Source organism: Physella acuta, unplaced genomic scaffold, assembly GCF_028476545.2.
Source record: "Physella acuta isolate Inbredline_101_S28 unplaced genomic scaffold, ASM2847654v3 ptg000197l, whole genome shotgun sequence".
Taxonomy (NCBI): domain Eukaryota; kingdom Metazoa; phylum Mollusca; class Gastropoda; family Physidae; genus Physella; species Physella acuta.
Window position 1 is genome coordinate 341,980 of NW_026731716.1, and position 23,021 is coordinate 365,000.

At 35.7% G+C, this 23,021-nt stretch overlaps 1 protein-coding gene across 2 annotated transcripts; it reads right to left on the reverse strand.

Annotated features, from left to right (window-relative positions):
• Positions 1 to 1,458: 1,458 nt before the first annotated feature.
• Positions 1,459 to 22,564, reverse strand: LOC131937027 (MORC family CW-type zinc finger protein 3). 2 transcript variants are annotated; one of them, XM_059294207.1, is made up of 14 exons: positions 22,466 to 22,564; positions 20,358 to 20,430; positions 16,346 to 16,478; positions 15,831 to 16,057; positions 15,276 to 15,417; positions 11,042 to 11,177; positions 10,243 to 10,380; positions 9,777 to 9,899; positions 9,510 to 9,607; positions 7,066 to 7,140; positions 4,434 to 4,574; positions 4,272 to 4,310; positions 2,560 to 3,689; positions 1,459 to 2,063 (listed from the first exon to the last, which is right to left on the reverse strand). In XM_059294207.1, exons 1-14 carry the CDS (start codon positions 22,508 to 22,510, stop codon positions 1,855 to 1,857), a joined length of 2,709 nt encoding a protein of 902 aa, XP_059150190.1. In that variant the 5' UTR covers positions 22,511 to 22,564; the 3' UTR covers positions 1,459 to 1,854. The 2 variants fall into 2 exon arrangements, with proteins under 2 accessions (XP_059150190.1, XP_059150189.1); XM_059294206.1 differs by having other exon boundaries at positions 7,066 to 7,143.
• Positions 22,565 to 23,021: the final 457 nt, after the last annotated feature.

Consider the following 23,021-nt stretch of genomic DNA (forward strand, 5'->3'; position numbering starts at 1 on the left):
TTATCATCGTGTAGTTGACGGGAAAACAAGAAAAGCACTCGAATACAGAGTATTAAAATGACACTTAATTTATATATTGGACTATATATACAAACTTACATATATATGGTGACAGGACAAATAATCTCAGTCGACTTTAAATATTTTTTTATAGAATGTCAAATGGGTTTTATTTATTTTTTACACATAATTATTGTTAGATATTATACATGAATTACTTGAACTTAATAAACAAACCAATAAAAGACGGTATAAACTTACTTTAAAAAAACAATTTTTATGAAAATATATGACATCAAAATACAAACGACAAATAAAATAATTTCATTAAATTAACCACATTGATGTCAAAACACGAGAAATAGTTTTTAAAAAGGAAGTTTAGGTCTACAGGTTCGGAAATATAAAATTGGTGTTTTTTGCATCATCAACGCTGGCTGTTGTCCAGTGTAAATCTGACTTAAAAAACAGTACAAATGCCATCTGCGATTTAAATAAAGAAGGCACAGCTGAGTAATCAGCACTAATAGTTTTTAGCTCATCAATGACTGATGTCGTTAAACAATTATGTGTCAACTGATCACTAGGGTGTGACCGAAATTTAACTATTGACTTTAGATGCTAATTGAATTGTCCACTAAGGGTGTGTTTTCATTGACCTTTCGTCAATAGATTAGAAATCCCATTTAATCTAGTTTCGTCCACCTAAGGTGGTAGGATTGTCTCATGATCGGCAAGCCCACCTACACTGTATCGGAACTTAGTTTGAATCTATAAACATTACATTTGTAATTGCAATTTTAATATATTTTGTGTAACGCGATAAAACTATGCGACAAACATTTTCTCACATTTATTTTGTGTAAATAATGTAAGTAAAATCTTAAAGACAGCGATATTTTAAAATGTTAAAATCGACTAAAATAATCTCAAATACTATACATATTTTGCTGTGAGATATTTTTGTCTGAGATCACCACTTGTCCGTGATATCAATTGTGCTGTTATCTTTTGTGCTGATATCTTTTGTCCGTGAGATCATTTATCTTTGAGATCATTTGTCTTATGATCATTTGTCCGTCAGATATTTTGTCGGGGATAGTTTGTCTGAGATCGTTTGCCTTGAGTTCATTTGTCATTCAGAAAACAACACTACTTCTTTTTTTTTTTGAATGGGAAACTAAATCTTCGATGGAAGCTGCCATTATTGTTATAAAAAGTAAATAAATCATGTGACGTCACTTTAAGTAAAGTCATTGTTCTGAACTTTCATAATTAATGTGGTTAATCTACCAATGAATATATCAATAAATTAATTAAAGTCTTTAAATTAATTTTTGATTAACAGTCTGTCTAAAACAAAATTTTTTCTCTACCTAAATACTTCTTTACAGCTCTACACATAGTGAAGATTCTCTTCTGTAACCAAATGAAAAAAAAAAAGAAAACAACAACAACAACAATATAAATATTCAAACATGTAAACAAACTTTAGTCTTAGTAGTATATAGAAGGTAGATATTCGGCCAAAAATCTGTCAATCGTTTTGGCTGGTCTTTTTATTTGTTTTCAAAAGACAATAATATGAGTGGTGACCAAACAAGAATATTCTACTAACAATATATTATTTAACAATCAAGGAAAGATACATGTATACAGTAATAGTTTTCAAAAATTAAACAAATTCATTAAATTTAAATCAGAATTCAATGAAATGTAGTCAATGATAGTACAAAAACGTTAATAATAACAAGCTTTTAAAATGCACACAAGTTTCTTTTTAAAGAATTGATGTATTAAGTGAACATTTTTAATGAAAATATTGAATAGGACAATTGATCCGTCGGCCCAAAATCAATTTAGCGAAGAGTTAGTCGTCATAAATTTTTCGTTCTGCTCACAGATAAAGTTTTCAACGTCATCAATACAAACATTAGCAGGTAATTCAGGCTGATGAAAACACCTTAAAAACCTGAACACTTTGTAGTGGAAGGGGGTTGTCTTTGATGAAGTCGTTTCATCTGTTTGGACCTCCGCGTCATTTTTCTCAGCTGGAGGAGTGGCTGGAGATGTATCATGAGGAAAACAATTTTAAAAACATGATCATCACATGACAAGAACACTGAACAATCATATACGGAACATTTCAATTTAAACATTTTTAATAACTCTTTTCAAAATATTCAGCACCAGTAAGTTTTAAATGATTGAAATAATTTAGACCTTATTGGTTTATTGATAATAGCTTTGTTCAGCAAACTGCTTTTATAATGATTTCTTTAGGATTTTTCTTTTTTTCTTAACTAATTTTCCACTTTTATATAGTATTTAATTACACTACAGAGCAACTTTGACTTGTAATTTTTAAATTTTTTACATCAAATTTATTTTAATCAATTTAATAATACAAATCGACATTTATTATTAAATATTTAAAAGAATAATTAATACTTTGATAAAACTATAAGAATTGATGCAATTTAGATTGTATGGCATCTGAGGTAATATACAAAAGTTAAGACAGCACCAAAACGTAGATATGAACGTATTTTAATGTACCTTGTTGAGTGGCTGACAGATTGCGGTTGGGTCTGTAGTTCTTTGCTGCGCGTCTGGATCTTAGACGTATATGCTTGGCTGTTATAGTTGCAGCTTTTGACTTGTGTGCTTTTAGATTGGGCGTCTTAGACTTTTTCACAATCTTTATTCTCAACGCTTTTTTAGAGCGCATGGGTTTTCTCGTGTTTACTGATCTTTTTTTCGCCATCGGAGTTTCATCTTCACTTGTTTTCGCTCCGATGTCATTTTCTTCTGAATCCGCAGAACGTTGTCGCTTCTTTTGAGTTCTGGAAGATCTTCTCAGCTCAGAAGGAGACACATTTAAATTTTCTGTAGGTGTGTTACTAGAGCTTGCTGGGTGTAGCTCGATGGAACGTTCACTTACATGATCACTGAGTGTGTCTGTAGGGTTTTCTGTGGGCACCCCTAAAGCTTGACCTCTTAAATTTTCACTTGGTATGTTTGTAGGGTTTGCCGTGGATACCCCTAAATCTTGGCCACTTACATTTTCACTTGGTGTGTTTGTAGGGTTTTCTGTGGGAACCCCTAAAGCTTGACCACTTAAACTTTCACTTGGTGTGTTTGCAAGGTTTGCTGTGGGCACCCCTAAATCTTGACCACTTAAATTTTCACTTGGTATGTTTGTAGGGTTTGCTATGAACACCCCTAAAGCTTGACCACTTAAATTTTCACTTGGTATGTTTGTAGGGTTTGCCGTGGAAACCCCTAAATCTTGACCACTTAAATTTTCACTTGGTATGTTTGTAGGGTTTGCTATGGGCACCTCTAAAGCTTGACCTCTTAAACTTACACTTGGTGTGTTTGTAGGGTTTGCCGTGGATACCCCTAAATCTTGACCACTTAAATTTTCACTTGGTGTGTTTGTAGGGTTTGCTGTGGACACCTCTAAAGCTTGACCACTTAAACTTTCACTTGGTGAGGTGTCAATGTTTAAAGCGAATTGTTCCGCAACCTGCTCTGTTGATAAATCTTCTATTGGAATGTTAGTATTATTTGCTACTGATGGACCTGGCTCTACTGTTGTTGTCTGAAGAGCTTCTGGTGGGAGAGTATCCCGACTATCTTCATCATCATCGTCCGATATTATGATTGTATCATCCGGGTATTCTCTAGAAGTTGAAGTGGGAAAAATTTCTGACAACTTTAATAAATATGTCACAGCTTAGCTTTTAAAAATTTGGCTCCATTTCTAATAGTAAAAAATTAAAGCTCTCTTTCGTATTTGACGGTCAATGGTGCAAATAAATTAGAGTTCATCTGCCTCCGTGTCTTCGGCATATAAAGTGATATTGTGGTCAGCATTACACCCAGCTGTCATTACTTTCATTAACGTAACTCTGGTAACTATCAGAGATGGGTGGGCCTAGGCACGTTCTACGGTCTTGACCAGGATTCAAATACGGGATTTTATAGGCTAGCAGTCGTATGTTCTACAAATTGACCACGCCGTCCTCGCAACTCTATGGTATCACGAATATTTTATTTTTAAAAAAAATATTCTGGCATAAAGATTTCTAATAGTTGGATTTGTGACACAAACTCGTTCAATCAAATTAGAACATAAATTATAACTATATGGACAAACCTCAGCAAAATATTATTATCAACATTGCATATAGAAGCATAAAAAAACATTACACAAATGCTGAAAAAAGTTTAAAGAGAAAGTGATAGTTTCACATTCCTTCTACCTTGTTTCACTTTCATTCAGCTCTGTCTTGATTATGGTTCTGAAAAAAAAAGTTTAATTGTAAAAAAAAATGACAGCTGTTAAAAAGATAAAGTTTATTGGTTAGAAGCAATACAAAAAACAGCGAGAAATTTGAAATGAAGATATACGTGTGTGTTCATACATGTCAGCTGACTCCCGTAACGGCTCCAACATTTCCACGGGACTGCCACGATCATGGTGGACGCTGGTGGCTTCGAGCAAAACATGAGAGTTGTCTGCAGCTTTGGCCGATCCAGCAGGGCGTTTGGATGGAGTACGGGGCCTTTGTAATAAAGACAAGATTGTGCGCATTTAAAAACTGTTGTGGGTGGTTTGATCGTCAAATTTTGTAACTTAACTTTAACGCATTTAAAATAGACCTACTTGTTTCAGTTTTAGTATGTACTAGCATCTTCTGTGACAACTCATATAGTATTTAAATTTCAATCTAAGTAATAAGTTAGTCATGTAAAATAAAAATATATTATTATTAAATGCAATAAACTATTGTAGTAACGATACATGAGGTCAGCTAGTCTTCACAAAATTTGTTTAGAGCCAATATGAATGCTAGAAAATGGAATATATCAATCTTGTGAATAATGTTTTAATCCCAAACTTTTATCAAACCACCACAATTTGTTTAAATAGTTGACTCACTGCAACTGGACTACATCTGAAATCTCGAACATCCACGAAATAACAGCTACCCCCTCCCCCCCCCCCCCCCAATTCGTAAAATGCGTTATGCGAAATTTTGTTTGTGCGGAGAAGGGTTGCGTCAAATGAATAGTCGTCTTAAATCTTTAAATATTGAAAAAAGTAATTTAAATATCCCATTAAATTTAAACCAACAGAAGCACTCAAAACAAACATTATGTTTGCTGTTATAGCAGCCCAAACTGTTGGGTACCTATCTGTGGCGTATTCATGGGGAGTGCAAGGGGGAGTAGTAGCCCTCTAAGAGCATTTGTGGGAGAAAGGCGCCGTTTTCGGGAAATAAAAAATTGATTAAAACAAGCATGGGGTGTTAGTGATTAGTACCTAAATTAATGAATGTAAAATGTAGTTGGCGTCGGTACTAACTGTTAGTTAACGAATGAGCCTCTCTCGTGGTCTGTGTCTGTACTTGATGTTGTTTAATGAAGGCGCCTATCTAGTGGTTGGAGAGTGTATTAAACTGTTGGTCAAAGAAGCCGCCTATTTACGACACAACTGACACATTTACCACACTTTTTACTTGCTATTGGATGTGGGATAGAAGTGATGAGTGTCACCAAAATAGTCCGAGTCTAGCTCAGACAAATCTTGACACATGTATCTGCTCTGTCTGAACGAGTTAGCTTTTGGTGAAAGATTTTCAATGCATGATATAGATCTACTGTCTTTAAAACTTGATATGGTTAACTATTTTTTAGTTTTCAAAACTTCCAGTACTCAATCTTTTTCACATTTTTCAAATCGATATTAATGCTGAAGTGTGAGTCGAAATATGTCTACCATGATTTAACTAGTAAGTTGTCAAAAAAAATCATTGTCGGGTTGATAATAATACGTTGTCTTTGCAGAATCCCGACTCATTATTCATAGTCATCTTTCTCCATTTGTACCTAAGACACATGGGGCAGATGAAGTTGAGTTTTTATGTTTCCGAGCTCTATCATCTAACCACGCCGTCTCCGACTCATTACTATCTGTCCGATTTGCATTCCAGTTGCTTGAATCTCCTCGCCATAGAAAGATATTTAGCACATTCCAAAAAAACGACTGTCACTTTAATACACTCTGCTGTCTACCTATCTGTCTTTTTGTTTTTGATCGTTCGTGCACCAGAAGTGTCCGTTTAATCTTCTTCCTCCATTCATATCCCAGTGTTAAACACGTCTAATGATGTCTTCCCTCCTTTGCTTCTGACTGCCTAGTTTTTTGTTAGCCCATACATTAAAGGTTTTTCAAAATGTGTGGCATATTTGACACCATTAATTAAAATAAAACCTTATTAATACTAATGTGAATCATAAGGGTTAGCAGGACTATTGATAGCAGTTCATTTGATTAGAAATTAAAAAACAAAGTCACGAACACACATGACCATATTATATATATATATATATATATATATATATATATATATATATATATATATATATATATATATATATATATATATATATATATATGATATATTAGGAAGCTGGCGCCTTTTTGTAAACTCGTCGCCGCCCCCCCCCCCACCCCCACCCCTAAAACCTACATACTGGTGCCTAATGAATCATCACAATGCAATATATTGCTGGTAGAAGCATCCACAATAAAAACTTCTGTAGATTTAAAATAATTTCAATCATAACATTTGAGTTTTCGTTCTAAAAGGATCTAAAATATTCTACACTAAATGGAGCAGTACTTAATGACAAGTACCAAACAAAGTAGTTGTTCAAATACGTCAGTGAGCACTAGATTTTATAACTCCTTAAAGAAAGGACAATAAGGATTTAAAAGATTCTCTTAAGTGTAGTAATTCGGCATCATAATAATATCAAAATACGCAAAGACAAAAACCATATAACTGATGCTAAAAATTGTGATGTGTACATTAAGAAAAAAATCCACTCTCGTTTCTTCATAAAATATTTTGCTTTAATATGTTAATTCACAATGGTTAGAGATTTCAGTAATGCATGAAAACTAAGTAATATTGAAAGAGAAATGCTACTTAATATTCTTTTAAACTTTTAATTAATAATTATTAAATAAAAAATATATCGACTTACGCTTTTACGGGATCTGAGTTCTCTCTTCTCTTTTTCCAAAAATCGTTCACCTTCTTTGCCAAAACCCCAACGAAACTGCTGTAAAATATTTCAATAATAGGCCTACAATCAAAGCATAGCTAAAAATAAACATGTTGAATAGTATTATCCAGAGATGTAGCGACCCCTACCGGCGCCTGGGGACAAATTTTCAATTATATATATATATATATATATATAAGACTCAATAAGTACGATGTATTAAATATTGAGAGACATGTTAGATTTTACTTAAAGCTATCCATGAATAACTGAATGATCTAGTAGGGCTTCTAGAAAAATTATCGGAGGACTCAACTATGACGCATGAAACCAGAAGTGGCGCAGAACAGTTACAGACGTGCGTATTGAATTTCAACTTCATAGTTTTATTACATTTCTGGAATGTCATTTATGTACAGAAGCGCTTACAGGATCCTACTATCAATTTCAAGGAAGCAGCGAATGATATTGAATCTTTGGATCAAGAATTTGTCAGGCTTCGTAATGATTTAAGCCAGGATGCTGTTGAAAACGCCGAAAAAAATGCACAACCTGAGGGATTGAGATGGACAGAAGGATTAAATGACGTCAGAAGATGCCCTGAGAACCGGTAAGAGAAGCTGGACTTTCATAAGAAGAAGAAATTGTGCGCGTTATGAAGGGCATATTTGATCGACTTCAACAGATGTCATCACGTTTTTTACGACTAAAAGACCTGAACACAAAATTTGGGTTTCTGCTGGATGTCAAGACTCTTCTATCCTACACATATGTCGATAAATTTTGTCGAAATTGCACAGATTTTGAAAAATTCTACGACACGGATATCAATGGTCATGAACTTTACACAGGAATTAGAGATTGCAGAATGCTGCTCAGAAACCGGAATGAAGTTCTACCAGAAACTCCTTTGGGTCTTCTTGTTTTATTGTGTTTTATGTAAGCGACGTATTTCCGAATCTGCGAATTTCACTGCAACTTTTATTAACAATAGCAGCTTCCATTGCAAGCTGCGAAAAGTCGTTCAGCAAATTGAAACTTGTCTCATTTACGTGCGTTAATGGGTCAAGATCGTCTCAGTGATCTTGCTCTTCTTAGCGTTGAAAGAGAAACATTGGAAAAAACAGATTTTGATTGTGTAATTAATGAGCTAATCTTTTGTAGACTGTCAACCAGTCAGAGGCGTAGCGATGGGGGGGGGGGGGGGGCAGGGGGGTACATATGTCCCCGGGCGCCGACCTTAGGGGGCGCCAAAATGGGTTGTAAAAACAAATTAAAATGTTTTTAGCTTCAGTTTTGAGTGGGGGGGGGGGTGCAAATCTAAAGTTTGGGGGGGGGGTGCAAATCGAAAGTTTGAGGGGGGGTGCAAATCCAATATTTGCTCCCAAAGGGGGCGCCAAAATGAAAGCTTGTCCCCGGGCGCCTGGAAGGGTAGCTACGCCTCTGCAACCAGTATACGACATTGAATGAGTGGATCATGTACTATAATTGCTATAAATTTGCTTCTTTAGATACAATATTTTATTAAAATTAAAATTTGTTTCTTTATTTAATATAATAGAAAAATGTGAATAAACGGGGAGGGGGCTGGGGCGCCAATTTTATAGTTCGTCCCGTGGCGCAAAATCTCATAGCTACACCTCCACCTTCCGAATTTTGTCGGCGATAAAGGCTCGTAGCCGTTAAATTTCTTGACTTTGACTGTTTATAATTTAAAACGGCAGCAAAAATGTACTTTTTATTTTTTTCCCAACCCTTTTTGGCGCACCTAGGGTTGGCGCCCGGGGACATATGTACCCCCTAACCCCATCGCTACTCCTCTGGTATAATCAGTATTTTACTCCTGTCATTATTAAGTTTTTATATAGATGAATCATTACTTATTTCGTCACAAGGTAATAAAAAACTCTACAATAAAAGAATGTCAACAACCTGGTTCAAAATGAATGATAAGACATTTTTTTAAAAATCTTAACGATAGTATAAGCCCTACCGTTGACGACAAAATACAATGATTACATGATTATTTTAGGGGTCGGCGTGGTCTAGTCGGTAAAAGTCTCGAGTTCGAACCCTCGGGCAGATGAGGCTCGTTAGCTGGGACAGTCACTCTTCTAGGAGAGACAACTCCAAAATTAAACAACTGCTGCCTTGTAGTTTGTTCTTGGTTGGACAAAGGCTATGGAGGCAAATCCAAAAAGAAAAGCAGGCTGAAATCGGAGTCAATGGCCTCAATGATGCATAACCTTTGTGTTGGAGGCGTGGTCAAAAAGCTCATGGTTAATAAATTCGAAAAAGTCTCGAGTTCAAACCCTCTGGCAGATAAGGCTCGATCCCTTCCAACACTAAAAATTAACAACGAAGAAGAAGAAGAACATGATTATTTCTATATCATAATTTAACAAAGGTATAAAAATACTAACTTGTATTTAGCATCCATTATAAAATCTTGCTTGGTGTGAGTAGGAGTTAGAAAATCAACCACTGCGACCAATATCACACCTTTACCTTTCTCATTGGCCTTGGGAGATTATTATCAATATATTTTTTAAGTAACAAGATTCAAAATTTAATTTGCCTTAAATTTTAACAGTTATTGTTGAACACTTCACAAGTTTTTATCCATCTTCTACTGCCTAGCTTTGCAACTAAATTTGGCATAATTCTAACAGAGAATGGTAATATGTTACCTGTTTCTGACACCCGATTCTTTCATAAGCTTTAATCAGCCTGTTTTTGTGGTATAAAAGCATGCCATAATCTTCCGTGTCATCCTCTGGTGCAAAGCCGATAGAAATCCTTATTTGTTTACCCTAAAAAAGCAAATGATTTGTGTTCAGTTTTTTTTTAATTTTCACGAGCCAATATGTGTAGTGAAATCGGTACTTTGGCAGATGGTAAACATACATGATCTGGGCCTAAATGATTAACAAAAGAGACATTTCCGATCAGAACTATCTGGTTGTGTAATATCAATCCCTTTTTAAATTAGGTAAATTAAAAATGTTTTTATCAGGTAATTTAAAAGTCACCTCGTTATGTAATAAAAAAAAAAGCAGCTTGCGCATACAAGAAATCAGAAAACTGTCTGATAAATGTTTTTAGCCTATTTATCATTTATCTAAAATATTAAACTATTGTACAATAAGACATTACCTCACTTTTCGGTGTGTAAAATATCTTTTCTTTCTCTTTCAAGGTTTTTGACATAAGTTTGAGCTTTACTAAACGACCACGAATAAAGACTTCCATGTTTGTACTACTAGGGCGATGATACAGTATACTGTAATACTCCTACACAAGAAATATATAGATAAAGGTTATTTTGGTGATTTGTTTGATATATGCACATTCACAGCTTATGATTGAATTAGAAATAGTCTTATTCACCTATTCCACAAATGCATCTCCACCTCTCCACCTACCAACCCACCCACCAGTATATATATATATATATATATATATATATATATATATATATATATATATATATATATATATATATATATATATATATATACTAACGTGCCGCTGTCTAAGAAGAAAGTCTGACTCAATATTTTAAGAGAGTTTCATCAATGCGATACCAATACTTTGTTCTTAGACGCGTGGCCTTGTTTTCTAAAACTGAGTAGTTTTTAGCGCAATTTCCATACTGAAAATTGCGATTATTAATTAATTCGTTATTTCTGGATGGATGGATGGATGGATGGATGGATGGATGGATGGATGGAAGGATGGATGGATGGATGGATGGATGGATGTGTGTCCGCAGCTTTAAGTCGTATCTCCTCCTCAACGAAGCAATATCGAGGACTAGTTCCAAAAGCAAATATGTTAAGCAAGTTATATATATATATATATATATATATATATATATATATATATATATATATATATATATATATTGATTTAAAAAAATATTTATTTATTTATTCTGGATATGTACACGTACCTTCAACGAACGTCTGTAGCCACTGCTCACCACCACAGGACGTTCCTCATTGGTGTCTGATTCCTTCACGTAAGTTAGAGGGCACCGGATGTCAGATGGGTCATAGTCAAAGTCTAGCTCGTATCTTCTGTTAAGTCTTGTTTAATAATAAAGTGAATTATTATTGACATGAGTAATAGTCAGGTGTACTTTGTCGTAAAGATTATATCCAAGGACATTATTACGTCGTTTGAAGACATTATTTTAAATATTTTAACAATTAACCATAGCTATTTTGTTTGAGCGAACTTAAAAATTGTTAAGTCGCTTTTAATAATATTCAATATACATTTTTATAAATTACCGCCTTATATTTGTTAAAACTGCCATCCGGTGTTAGAGCCTTGTCGTGGCTTGGCAGCTTGTGTATCCTGACCACCCCCAGAGCTATACCAGCGGGAGTGTAAACTCCTGGTAGGTTTAACCAAGCTGGGAAGGTCTGCGCGGGTAGGGATCAGACCAAAGCTAACACCCTGGTCCTCCAGGTTGGGGGTTGAAACATAAGGCTAGCAATCTTATCTCGTAAAAAAATATACCGCTACAGAAACTGCAAGTACACAAATCCAACACCGACTTGGTCGAGGAGGTTCCTCTCTAGATGAGCCCATGATGCCTACTAGTGAAAGCCTAACGGAAGCTAGTTTGCTGACAAATCTCCTAACGCCCAAGACCAAAACCAGATTAGGGACCTGGAACATCAGAACCCTATATGAAAGCAGCAGATCAGCCCAGGTCGCCAAAGAAATGAGGAGGTATAAATTAAAAGTCCTAGGATTAAGTGAGACACGATGGAACGGCAGTGGCCAAACTAGGTTGGTCTCGGGAGAGACTGTCATATATTCAGGCCACGAGGACGAAGATCACGAACACACGCAATGTGTAGCCATAATGATGTCTCCAGAAGCAACAAATGCTTTGATTGCATCGGAGCCAGTCTCACCACGACTCATAGCAGCTCGTTTCAATGCCAAGGGAAGGAAAACAACTTTAATCCAGTGCTATGCACCCACAAATGCTGCAACAGATGAAGAGAAAGAGGACTTCTACAGCGCCCTGCAGGCTCAAATCGACAAATCACCAAAAAGAGATATAAAGATGGTAATGGGAGACATGAGTGCCAAAGTTGGAACAGAAAATAAAGAACGGGAGCTCACAATGGGGAAAAATGGAATAGGCACAATAAATGAAAACGGGGAACTCTTTGCTGATTTCTGCGCATTTAATGATCTAATTATAGGGGGGACAATTTTCTCTCATAAAGATATACATAAGACCACCTGGAAGTCACCCGATGGCAAAACAAAAAACCAAATTGATGACATCACAGTTTCCAGAAAGTGGAGAAGAAGTTTAATGGATGTTAGGGCGAAAAGAGGTGCAGATGCAGCCTCAGACCACCAACTCGTGGTTGCAATACTAAAATTAAAACTAAAATCCTACAGGGATCGAGCTGATAAACCGCACTTTAAATTCAATACAACATTTCTTAGGTGTCAAAAATAAAGGAAGACTTTAACTGCGCAGTAAAAAATAGGTATGAAGCACTCTCCAGCCTGGCAGAGGATACAGTAGAGGAAACAGTAGAGCAAAAATGGCTAGGAATACAGGATCTATGGAAGTCAACATGCACTGACATATTGGGGAGAAGAAAAAATGAACAAAAAGAATGGATCACAACAGAGACATGGGCCAAAATTGAAGATAGAAAAGAGATAAAGCAGAAGATTAACAAATGTAAGGATGAAAAAGAGAAAATAAACCTCAGAACACATTATTGTGAAGTAAATCGCATGGTCAGGAAAAGTGCAAAAGAAGACAAAAGACAGTTCATACAGGAGATGATAGAGGAGGCAGAAACTGCGGCACGACAAGGAAAAATGAAGAGGCTCTATGAGGTAACCAGGACACTATCAGGTAAGAACATTAATCCCAACAAACCAGTAAAGGATAAAGTAGGAAATATCTTAACAAGTGACACAGAACAGAGAGACAGATGGGTACAGCACTTTGATGAGATTTTAAACCATCCTCTCTCATCAAACATCCCGGATATACCACCTGCAAATCACCTACTAGATGTGTGTACAGATCCACCCACAAAGATAAAACAATAAGAGCAATAAAAAACATGAAAAATGGCAAAGCAGCCGGCTCGGACAGCATCCCACCAGAGGCACTCAAAGCAGACCCAGCCATATCAGCAGACATACTACATCCTCTACTTAAGCAGATTTGGGAAGAAGAGATAATCCCATCTGACTGGAAACTGGGATACCTGATAAAACTGCCAAAGAAGGGAGACCTGACACAATGTAACAACTGGAGAGGGATATTGCTTCTTTCAGTTCCAAGTAAGGTTCTGACAAGAATCATCCTAGAGAGACTTAGAGATGCCTTGGACAAAAAGCTGAGACAGGAACAGGCTGGTTTTCGTAAGGACAGGTCATGTACTGACCACATTGCCACGCTGCGCATCATTATCGAACAGTCCCTTGAGTGGCAATCCCCCTTATACATGACCTTTGTCGACTTCGAAAAGGCGTTTGACAGTGTGAATAGAGATGCTATCTGGAAGTTAATGAGCCACTATGGAATACCCATAGAATACACACAGAAACTATATGAAGACTCCACCAGTCAGGTAATACACAAGGGAAAGCTAACAAAACCATTCACGGTGACGACGGGAGTAAGACAGGGATGTATGCTATCGCCAATGATATTCTTGATGGTAGTCGACTGGATCATGCTGAGGGCCACAAGAAAGGACACAGGAATCCAGTGGAGTTTCACAAAAAGGTTGGAGGATCTTGATTTTGCCGATGACATCTGCCTACTATCTCATAAGCATCAACACACGCAAGCCAAACTAAATCGGCTGTCTGAAGAAGCCTCCAAAACTGGACTAAAAATCAATAAAAACAAAACAGAGGTCTTCAGAATCAATAACAGCCAGGACCTGTCGATACAGCTAAATGGAGAAGATTTACGAGAAACAAACACATTCACATATCTGGGAAGCGTGATCAATAAGGACGGGGGAGCAGACGAGGACATAAAATGCCGTATCAACAAGGCTAGATGTGCCTTCAACTCGCTGCACCCGATGTGGAGGTCCACGGCCCTGTCACTCCGGAGCAAAATTGGGATTTTCAACACAAATGTTAAGGCAGTGCTACTCTATGGCTCGGAGACCTGGAGGGTTACGAAGACAAATACTGATAGGCTACAGGCATTCGTAAACAAATGCCTACGACATATACTCAAAATAAGATACCAGACAAAATACCAAACAAAGACCTGTGGCAAATTTTAAAGTAACAGCCAATAGAGAAAGATATTAAGGCCCGAAAATGGGGATGGATCGGACACACGTTAAGAAAAGAAAAAGAAAACATCGCAAAACATGCATTGGACTGGAATCCCCAGGGGAAAAGTAGGGTGGGCCGGCCAAAGAAAACATGGAAGAGAACGGTTGATGAAGAGGCAAAAACAGCTGGGCTCTCATGGGCACAGATTAGAGGAGCAGCCCAAAACCGAGTCCGCTGGAGATGGGTGGTTGCAGCTCTTTGCTCCCCATGGGCCATAAAGGAGTGATGATGATGATGATGATTTGTTAAAACGCTAAAAGCTTAGTTGATTAGAGTCTTATGTATGTGGCAGTCACTTCTATGGTTCTCGCAGGCTATTGTTAACCATTTGGGAGATTTAAAAACGATTTTGCTCTTAGAGACTGCTTTATCTCTTTTGCTCTCAGCAGTCAGTCAGCACAGCCTCAAATTACGTTGTTTCTTTGTGCCAGCTGCTCCAATATGCCATTATTTATATCAATGTTGATATTTTTCTTTAAATATGCTATACTACTCTACTATTTAAATTACTATAAAGAAAAGCATGTGTATCTTCCTAATATTATTAAATTTCGCTCGCCCGTTTGAATTTAGACATAAGACAGGATTACGGCAGAGGAAGCAAGTTTAAAAAAAAGTAATAATAAAAATGTTTAATTCCTGTATAACAATCACATTTGAATCTAAAATGATGCTTTATTTTCAGTGCCAACCAACGTCATTATATGGATTTAATTTATTTACATATAGGACAAAGCTTTGAAAAAAAATATTTAAAAATGCAATGCAGCATCCCCTTAAAATGATTTTGTAGCATTTGTTCTTTGATATTAAAAATGTCTTACTTTTTAAGATTAAATATAACTATTTTCGTCCCAGCTTTTAATTTTGTTAGTTCAGCAACTAGATCTTCTTCAGACTTGTATAAAGAATACTCTAGAATGGCCTCCAAGTTCAGGTTCCTACCTGAACGAGGTACTGGTTTCAGTGATGTTTTGTTAAAGAAATAATTTAAAATTAAACAAAACTAACTCAAAATGTATCCTTTTCATGATATATCACGTATTAAAATAACGTAGTAATAAGTAATTAATTTCTTGAAAAATATGTGTTATCTTTGTATGTGAGTGTATGTATGCTTGTGTATATAATCAGGTTGTATTGATGGTTTCAACCTAGCATTCGAAAAAAGGGAATTTTAGTTTATCAAACTTCATATTAGGAATGATGAGAAAAAAAGTCTTTACTTTCTGAAAAGAACTACAAAATCTGGCTGATTAGCAAAGATTCCCGAATTTATTTTTTATTGGCATTTCAGCTTTGCGGATATTTGGCAGTTGTAGTATAAAGACAGATGTATTATAGGAAATTCACGGGGTAAAACGACACAAAAAGGATATGTGTTGGCACTTGGTATTCCAGTAAAGGCACCAGAACAGATTCGGCCTTTATGCCCTGTAGGTAGGTCTGTGACAGGAACCCCACACTGGCACTTTTCTCACACCTTGTGAACACGATGACGTCCTTGCCTAAACGCATCGTTCCTGACTTGAAGCCGTTACCATACTGACCAATAGGTTTGTGTGAGTAAGTTCTGCCACTGATTGTCTTGTCACAAAAGCCAAAGCTGAAAATTCAGGAAAAGTTGAGGTTTCATTAAAATATTTAACAAATGTTATTAGGGCTTACTTAATATTTCAAAGTCAAATGTCATTGTATTTATAAACGAATCCATTATATGCTATATTTTTTATGTACGTTGAAACTGACCTTAACAAAATTCGTTATCGTTAACTACTATTTAAGTAGTAAGATGCTTTTCAATAATAAAATTTTTAATCAATATTATTTTCTTCAGTACTTTCTAAAAGTCACAAGTATTTTGGTAAGACATTTTGTTTTCTTTCATAAATACCTAAGCAACTGATGAAGTTTTTTAAAATCCATGCCATTTCCGTCATCTTGGAAAGTCAAACACAGTTGTCCATCTCGCTCCATTTTGTCTATTTGTAACTTCTTTGCTCCAACATCCGGGTCATAGGCATTATCTGTAAGTATAACATAAAGTCGATTTTTCTAAAGCCACTATGTTTGTTAACAAACAAATTCATTTACATTGGCTGCATAATCCAACTTGTCAAGTAAAATTTCTATCAAGTAGGAAAATCTATTTTTTTTAAATCTGTTAACATTTTTAGTTGATTGACAGTCACCTGCATAAATACTTTGACTCTACTATACGCCCCTCGCTATGTACTTTAGAATTATCTATCAAATGCATCTAATTACTGATGTTTCTCCAAATAAACTTATAGAATTGTACACACTGTAAGCAATATTAGTCAATTAACATTTTTAAGAAAATCAAACCTCAAAATATTGTTATAAATATACTAGCTGCATACCCGTGCTTTGCCACGGTGATTCTTTTTTTAATTTACCAACTTAGGAACAGAACAGAACAAAAACGCAAACGCAAACGCAATACACAAACACAACACTAAAAGAAAACACAAACACAATGCAAACACAAAAGCAAATGCAAAATAACACAAACCTAAACGCAAACCTAAATAATAACGCATAACATAAACACAAACTTAAATGCAAACATAAACGCATAGTCTAGCACGAGACACCAAATCTTACACTGTCGGGGCGAAGCGATACCGTCTGATTCAACTTAGTAAACGAGTATAATACCCAACTTATCCATAATCTGCTGCACTCACTTGAACGATAGGCGCCATAGTGTGCATGGGGAGGCTCGGGGCACAAAATAGCACTCTGTTGGAGCGCCAGAGGACGACCAGGATTACATTTAGTGAAGGACTCTAGTAACCCTTCTTATCCATAGTCTATCGCACTATTCAAAACTAAAACTGACGTAGGCGCCATAGCGCTCATGCGGAGGCCCAGGGCGCCAAACAGCACCCTGTCTGGGCGACGTAGGACGCCCAAGTTTCAATTTAGTGAACGACTATAATAACCCTTTTTACCTACAGCATAGCGCACTCTTTAAAACGAAAGTATGCACCATTGCGCTCACAGGATAGCTCAGGGCGCAAAATCGAACCCCGCCGTGGCGCCGGCGGACGAGCCTGATTAAATTTAGTGAACGACTAAAATACCCCAGCTTGTCCGCAATCCGAAAGGTAGAAGTAAATATAGAGGACATTTAGGAGCGGCTTCTAAACTGTTATTGATTGAAAATAATAGTAAACAGTACGTAAAGTGTAAATAATAAATAAAGGGCAGTAATAAAAATTAATCCATGCTGATTATATATTTCCAATAATAAAGACACCGCACAGTTTTTATTCAAATATTATTTGGCATAGATCCGTTTAGTATGTTTTAAAAATGTGAGTGTATTTAATATTTATTCACGTTCGTTTGTTGACGTATGCAAAAGAGGAATCACTGACGATAAAAAAATTAAAGTCCTTACATAAATAGAATCTACACCTGAACTTGTGGTAAGACACTGTGAGTAAGTAAAATCACGGCACCCAAAAGTACTAATTCAGTGCCCAAGACAACCCCCAAAATTAAAATGGAACGAAGATGACCCAAGCATAACCAAAATCAAGAAACCACAACATAAACCAACGAAAACACACTCATATCGCAAGAGAAACTACATCAGACAAGAAACTCGTCCATAATAACAAATGAAACCAGTACAAAGCAACCATGGATGCAGAATTTCTTAAAATTTTCATGAAAACTCAGTACACAAAGATCTCAAACAATTCATCCTTTGCGATGATACAATAATTCGCACCGATATAGAAATACACCACGCACAAGAACATCCCAACGAAAGTGCCTGAAAGTGTTGTATACTTTAATGGTTCTATAACCTAAATCGATAACTGACACACTACTTCGCCGTTTATATTATATATTATTTCTGAAAATTTTAATACATAGATCGATATAAATTTAAGCGAATTTATATGTTAAACATTTTTTGTAGAAAAAAATTTAATTTGCCAATACCTTATGAATAATAGTATTACTTTTTAACTTTTAAAGTGTTTAACATTTTATATTTTACATTATGGTTATAAAACATTTCATATTTAACAGTAATAGAATTCTTTAGTACTAGCCGTTATCTTCTAGTCTTTGCTCCAACCACGTATAGCCATGCCCAATTATAAATGTTAACGCAGATAGATTTGTTTGTTCTCAAAATGTTTCTAAAAATTAACCTACACATCACCTTTCGTTCCTCAATATTATTGTTCGTTGCACAATTAATATACTTTCCCTCTCCTGGTTAGAAACAACCTCATATGATACATTTAAAATATGCAAAAGTAAAATATTGTAATAGCATTATGTAACAGTATATAGCTTTTACCCCGTAATAACAAACATTTGCAAAGCGTAACTTTAACGTAAACGAAAAACACTGAAAAAATATTTTTAAAAAACGTGTAACAGATCATTGTACACGTACAGCTTAATTTATATCTACTTTAAAAACAAAAGCCACTAGTACGTATTAAATGTTAAATAATAAGCACAGAATTGCCAATAATATTAAAAGCTAACTTAAGGTAAGCAAACAAATAAAATTCAATCTTAATTTCATCCGTAATGTGAAAAGCTTTACCAGAACGGAATATGTCATCCATTCCTACCACCACTCGGCCATTAGATCGCAGATCAATTACCTCCTCTCAGTTTCAACCTTTGTAATTACCCCACTACACAATACATATTATACAAATACATAAAACTTTCTTTCCACCTAGCAATCTTCAAATCCCTAACCCTGTCCATAATTTACATTGAAATAAATCAGTTGTAGAAAACAAAGTCACGCGTCTAAAAATACAGGATTGGTTACTCATTGATGAAATACTCTTAAAATTTTTGCATCAGCCCATCTTCTGAACAGTGTTTCTTCCAGACTTTTTTCTCCGGGGGGCACTTGATAATTTGGGGAGGGGGGGGGGGGGGGAGGGGGCGGTCAACATTTTTCGGGGGGGGGGGGGGCGGACACTAGTAAAAGTGTATGTTTACTATATAAAATCCATCCAGTTCGGGGGGGGGGTAGACTTTCTGCCGCCCCCCTCCACCCCCCCGAAGAGATGCCTGGAAGAAACTCTGCTTCTGGAACAGCAGCAAAGCGCAAGGGAGAGGCATTATTACGGCGCTTCTCTACCACTGGTAAAGATAACGCACGACCCGAATTCTTTTGGATGGTTGTAGACTGATGAATTACGAAACTAAAAGATTACCAGACAACAAAAACTCTCCGTGAACTCGTATCTAATATCTAGGGTAAAAACACGAAGACCTTCTGCAACTAATAATACTTTTAATCAATTTACAACTTTTTAATATGTATGCAAGTCCAAATAATAAACTCTTGATTCTATGTAAAATATTAGAAATATACAAACAATGAAAGACCCAAATTACGAGTTGAAGAATAACACAATGAAACTACTACACTGGATTAGGTACTTAAGTAATCAACAAAACCTACACGATATTAAATTGAGGCACAGAAAAATACTTAATGCACAGGTAATTAGGGAAAAATGCTGCTTAACTTAGTAAATACAACATGGCGCCGTACATGGCATTCTCTCTCGGTAAATGTCTGGTCATCTGCCACGAGAGAGGAAACTTCCTGATATTTATATGATCCCAGAATTATGGGATGTCCACCTCAAAGTCAAAAGACTATTGGGTAGGAAGTCGCCAAAGTACGAATCAACCAATCGCAATTATTGCTGAATTTCATCACATAACGTGATGGAAAATTTCTCTGGATTGCACCACAGACCACTCAAGGTCGATTAAATAATTGTAAAATCAAATAGTAAAAATAGAAGACCTAAGTAGGTCACAGCATGCTAGTTAGATATAGTAGCCTATAATTCTAAATAAAATAAACTCACCTATCAGCTCCGCCATCGCTCCAAGTGCCCACGGATGACTGGTAGAATTACTGTGTAAGTACTTCGGATGGATCTGTGCAAACGATTTTACTTACGTTAAAATAAGATAAAAAAAAAATTCCAAATTGAACTTTGTGTTGAAATCGTGTTCTCTTCATTAACAATAAATATTTTATATTATTTTTTGTTTTGTAAATTGCTAGGGACGTAAATTGAAAGTTAGGTCACTAGAAGTTTGGATGAGCGAAAAATCATGACTTTGTGTTTCAATGTGTGTTCTCTGACAAATGCAGAAAAAGAAGAGAGGGGGAATGTAGAGGAAGAATGGGGGTCATAAAAGCAATACCACTGTGATATAAGAGTGATACATAAGGCCTAGTGTGATGAATGTATAAGAGATATCGGAATAAGTGAAACGGATGTATGGAGACGTTACGATTCGTCTATGGTCTAAGGGGTCGGCGTGTTCGAGTCGGTAAAGCTCATAGTTGCTTAACCAAAAAGTCTCGAGTTCGAACCCTCGGGCAGATGAGGCTCGTTAGTCACTCTTCTATGAGAGACAACTCATAACTTGTAGTTTGTTCTTGGTTGGACAAAGGCTATGGAAGCAAATCCAAAAAGAAAAGCAGGCTGAAATCGGAGTCAATTGCCTCAATGTCGCAGTTGACACGTATCCTTAAATGTGTTGGAGGGGGGATCCCTTCCAACACTAAAATTAGAACGAAGAAGAAGAAGAAGTCTATGGTCTTATTCATACAAAATGTTAAATTTATTGAATATGCTCAAGTATCACCATATTCTGGATGAACCGACAGAGATCGATTAAACACAGCAACTGTTACACTGATGTCAGAAGTGCTTTAAGTTACATTATGTGACATAAGTAATTTATAACAATCCAGTTACATTTGTGATAAATGGTTTTATAGTATTTACAAGTGGTATACTGAACCACAAAGCCAACATTATTCAGTTTATTGTATCATAATTCAAGGCAAGCACATTCCTTTTTACCAGTTTACTACTTTTTTTTTAAGACTACGGTGAAATTTTCTTTAGGACATTGTAGGCCTGCACGCTGATTTATCTATCAACGAACAATGAAACGGGGTAATGTTATTGATTATGACATCGTAAGCTAATATTATATTGTTCCCATTACATAAAAAAGTAGAAAATGCGTAATCTAGACCAATTATAGTATCGGTGGACTAATTAGGTCAGAGTTGATAAGAAAAGGGGCTGTTACATTTCTCTGAAAACATTCCTAGGAGCATTTTTTTTTTGTAGATTAAAAGTTTAAGATAATAGAAATACACCTGCAGTTGCTTTTCTAAAATTCTGGTCTGTTAGTTTTTAAATTAATTTTCAAGAAATATTGCAATGCAATAAAGTTAAAAACGCAAGCTAATACTTTTTCAACAAAATAGTGTTTAGCTCTCACCCCCTTAATTTAATTCAGTTTACCCCAACAGTATCAGGTTTACAGATCACAAGTGAAAACATTCGGTAAATCTCTATTTTAATTTTATTCGCGGGCTTCACGCACACCGCTGGTTGAGCATATTTTATTATAAACATAACCAAAACACACAGAAACGTTTAGAAAACACTAGTATTAGATCTAGATCTACTTATTATTTTTTCATTAATGTGTTTTAATTAGAAAGGTTAAAAAAACATTATAAGTAAGCATTACAGTTCCAATTAAATAGTATGTAATCGTCGGCGAGAGAAAAATCCATACACGGTCGAGGGTTCACCGTGAGTTCACATTGACTTTAATTATCACCATACGTCATAGCTTGGGCGATTGCTAGTTGAAATTGTGGTGGCCTCAGTGTTGGGGTCATTGTGAGTTCATTTATGTTATTTATAGTATCATGCGTGTGAGATACTTTTAACAAAAACAAAATTAACCGCCTTGCAATTATGAGTTTGGTATTTTACCCATCGCCATGAAAATCTTAACTGACACAAACGTATTTTAAAGAGTAAAAAGAAAAAGCTAAATCTAAAATCTAGATCTAAATACTACACATTCAATATTCCAAATTAGGATTTTTCTTAAGGTTTTACAAAATTATATAATCTAAAACTAGTCTTACCATACTCAATGAGATCCCATTCACTGTAAGCTGGTCGCTTGCCATGTTTTGTAAGAAGTTCAGATTTAACGCACTGCAATAATGAACACTGGTGGTAAACTTAATTTAAAATAAACCGGGAGTGATCTCCCCTAAACTTTCTCGAATATTCTTATATAAAATAACAGGGGATGGGAACTCGGGCTATAGACATGATTTTTAATCCATTTTAAATACTTAAAGTTTTAAAAATAGAATAAAATCTCGTAGACAAATTAATTGCACACCAAGTGAACGCGAAATAAAAAAGCGCATAATAGTGCGCAATATTATTATTACTTTTAAAATTTACATTAGTTTTTTGAGAAATCGGAAGTAGCGTAAAGTACTACTTCCAGTCAACGGAAATGACTCAAAATTTAATAGAAGGTAGAGAATTAGATCTTTTACTTACGTATGAAATTTCATTTATCTATCTGAAATAGTACTCAAGTTATAGGCTTTTGAAAAATTCAAAGTAGAAAAAGTACCACTTCCGGTTGTCGGAAATCGCTCAAAAGTTGATACGGATCTACGA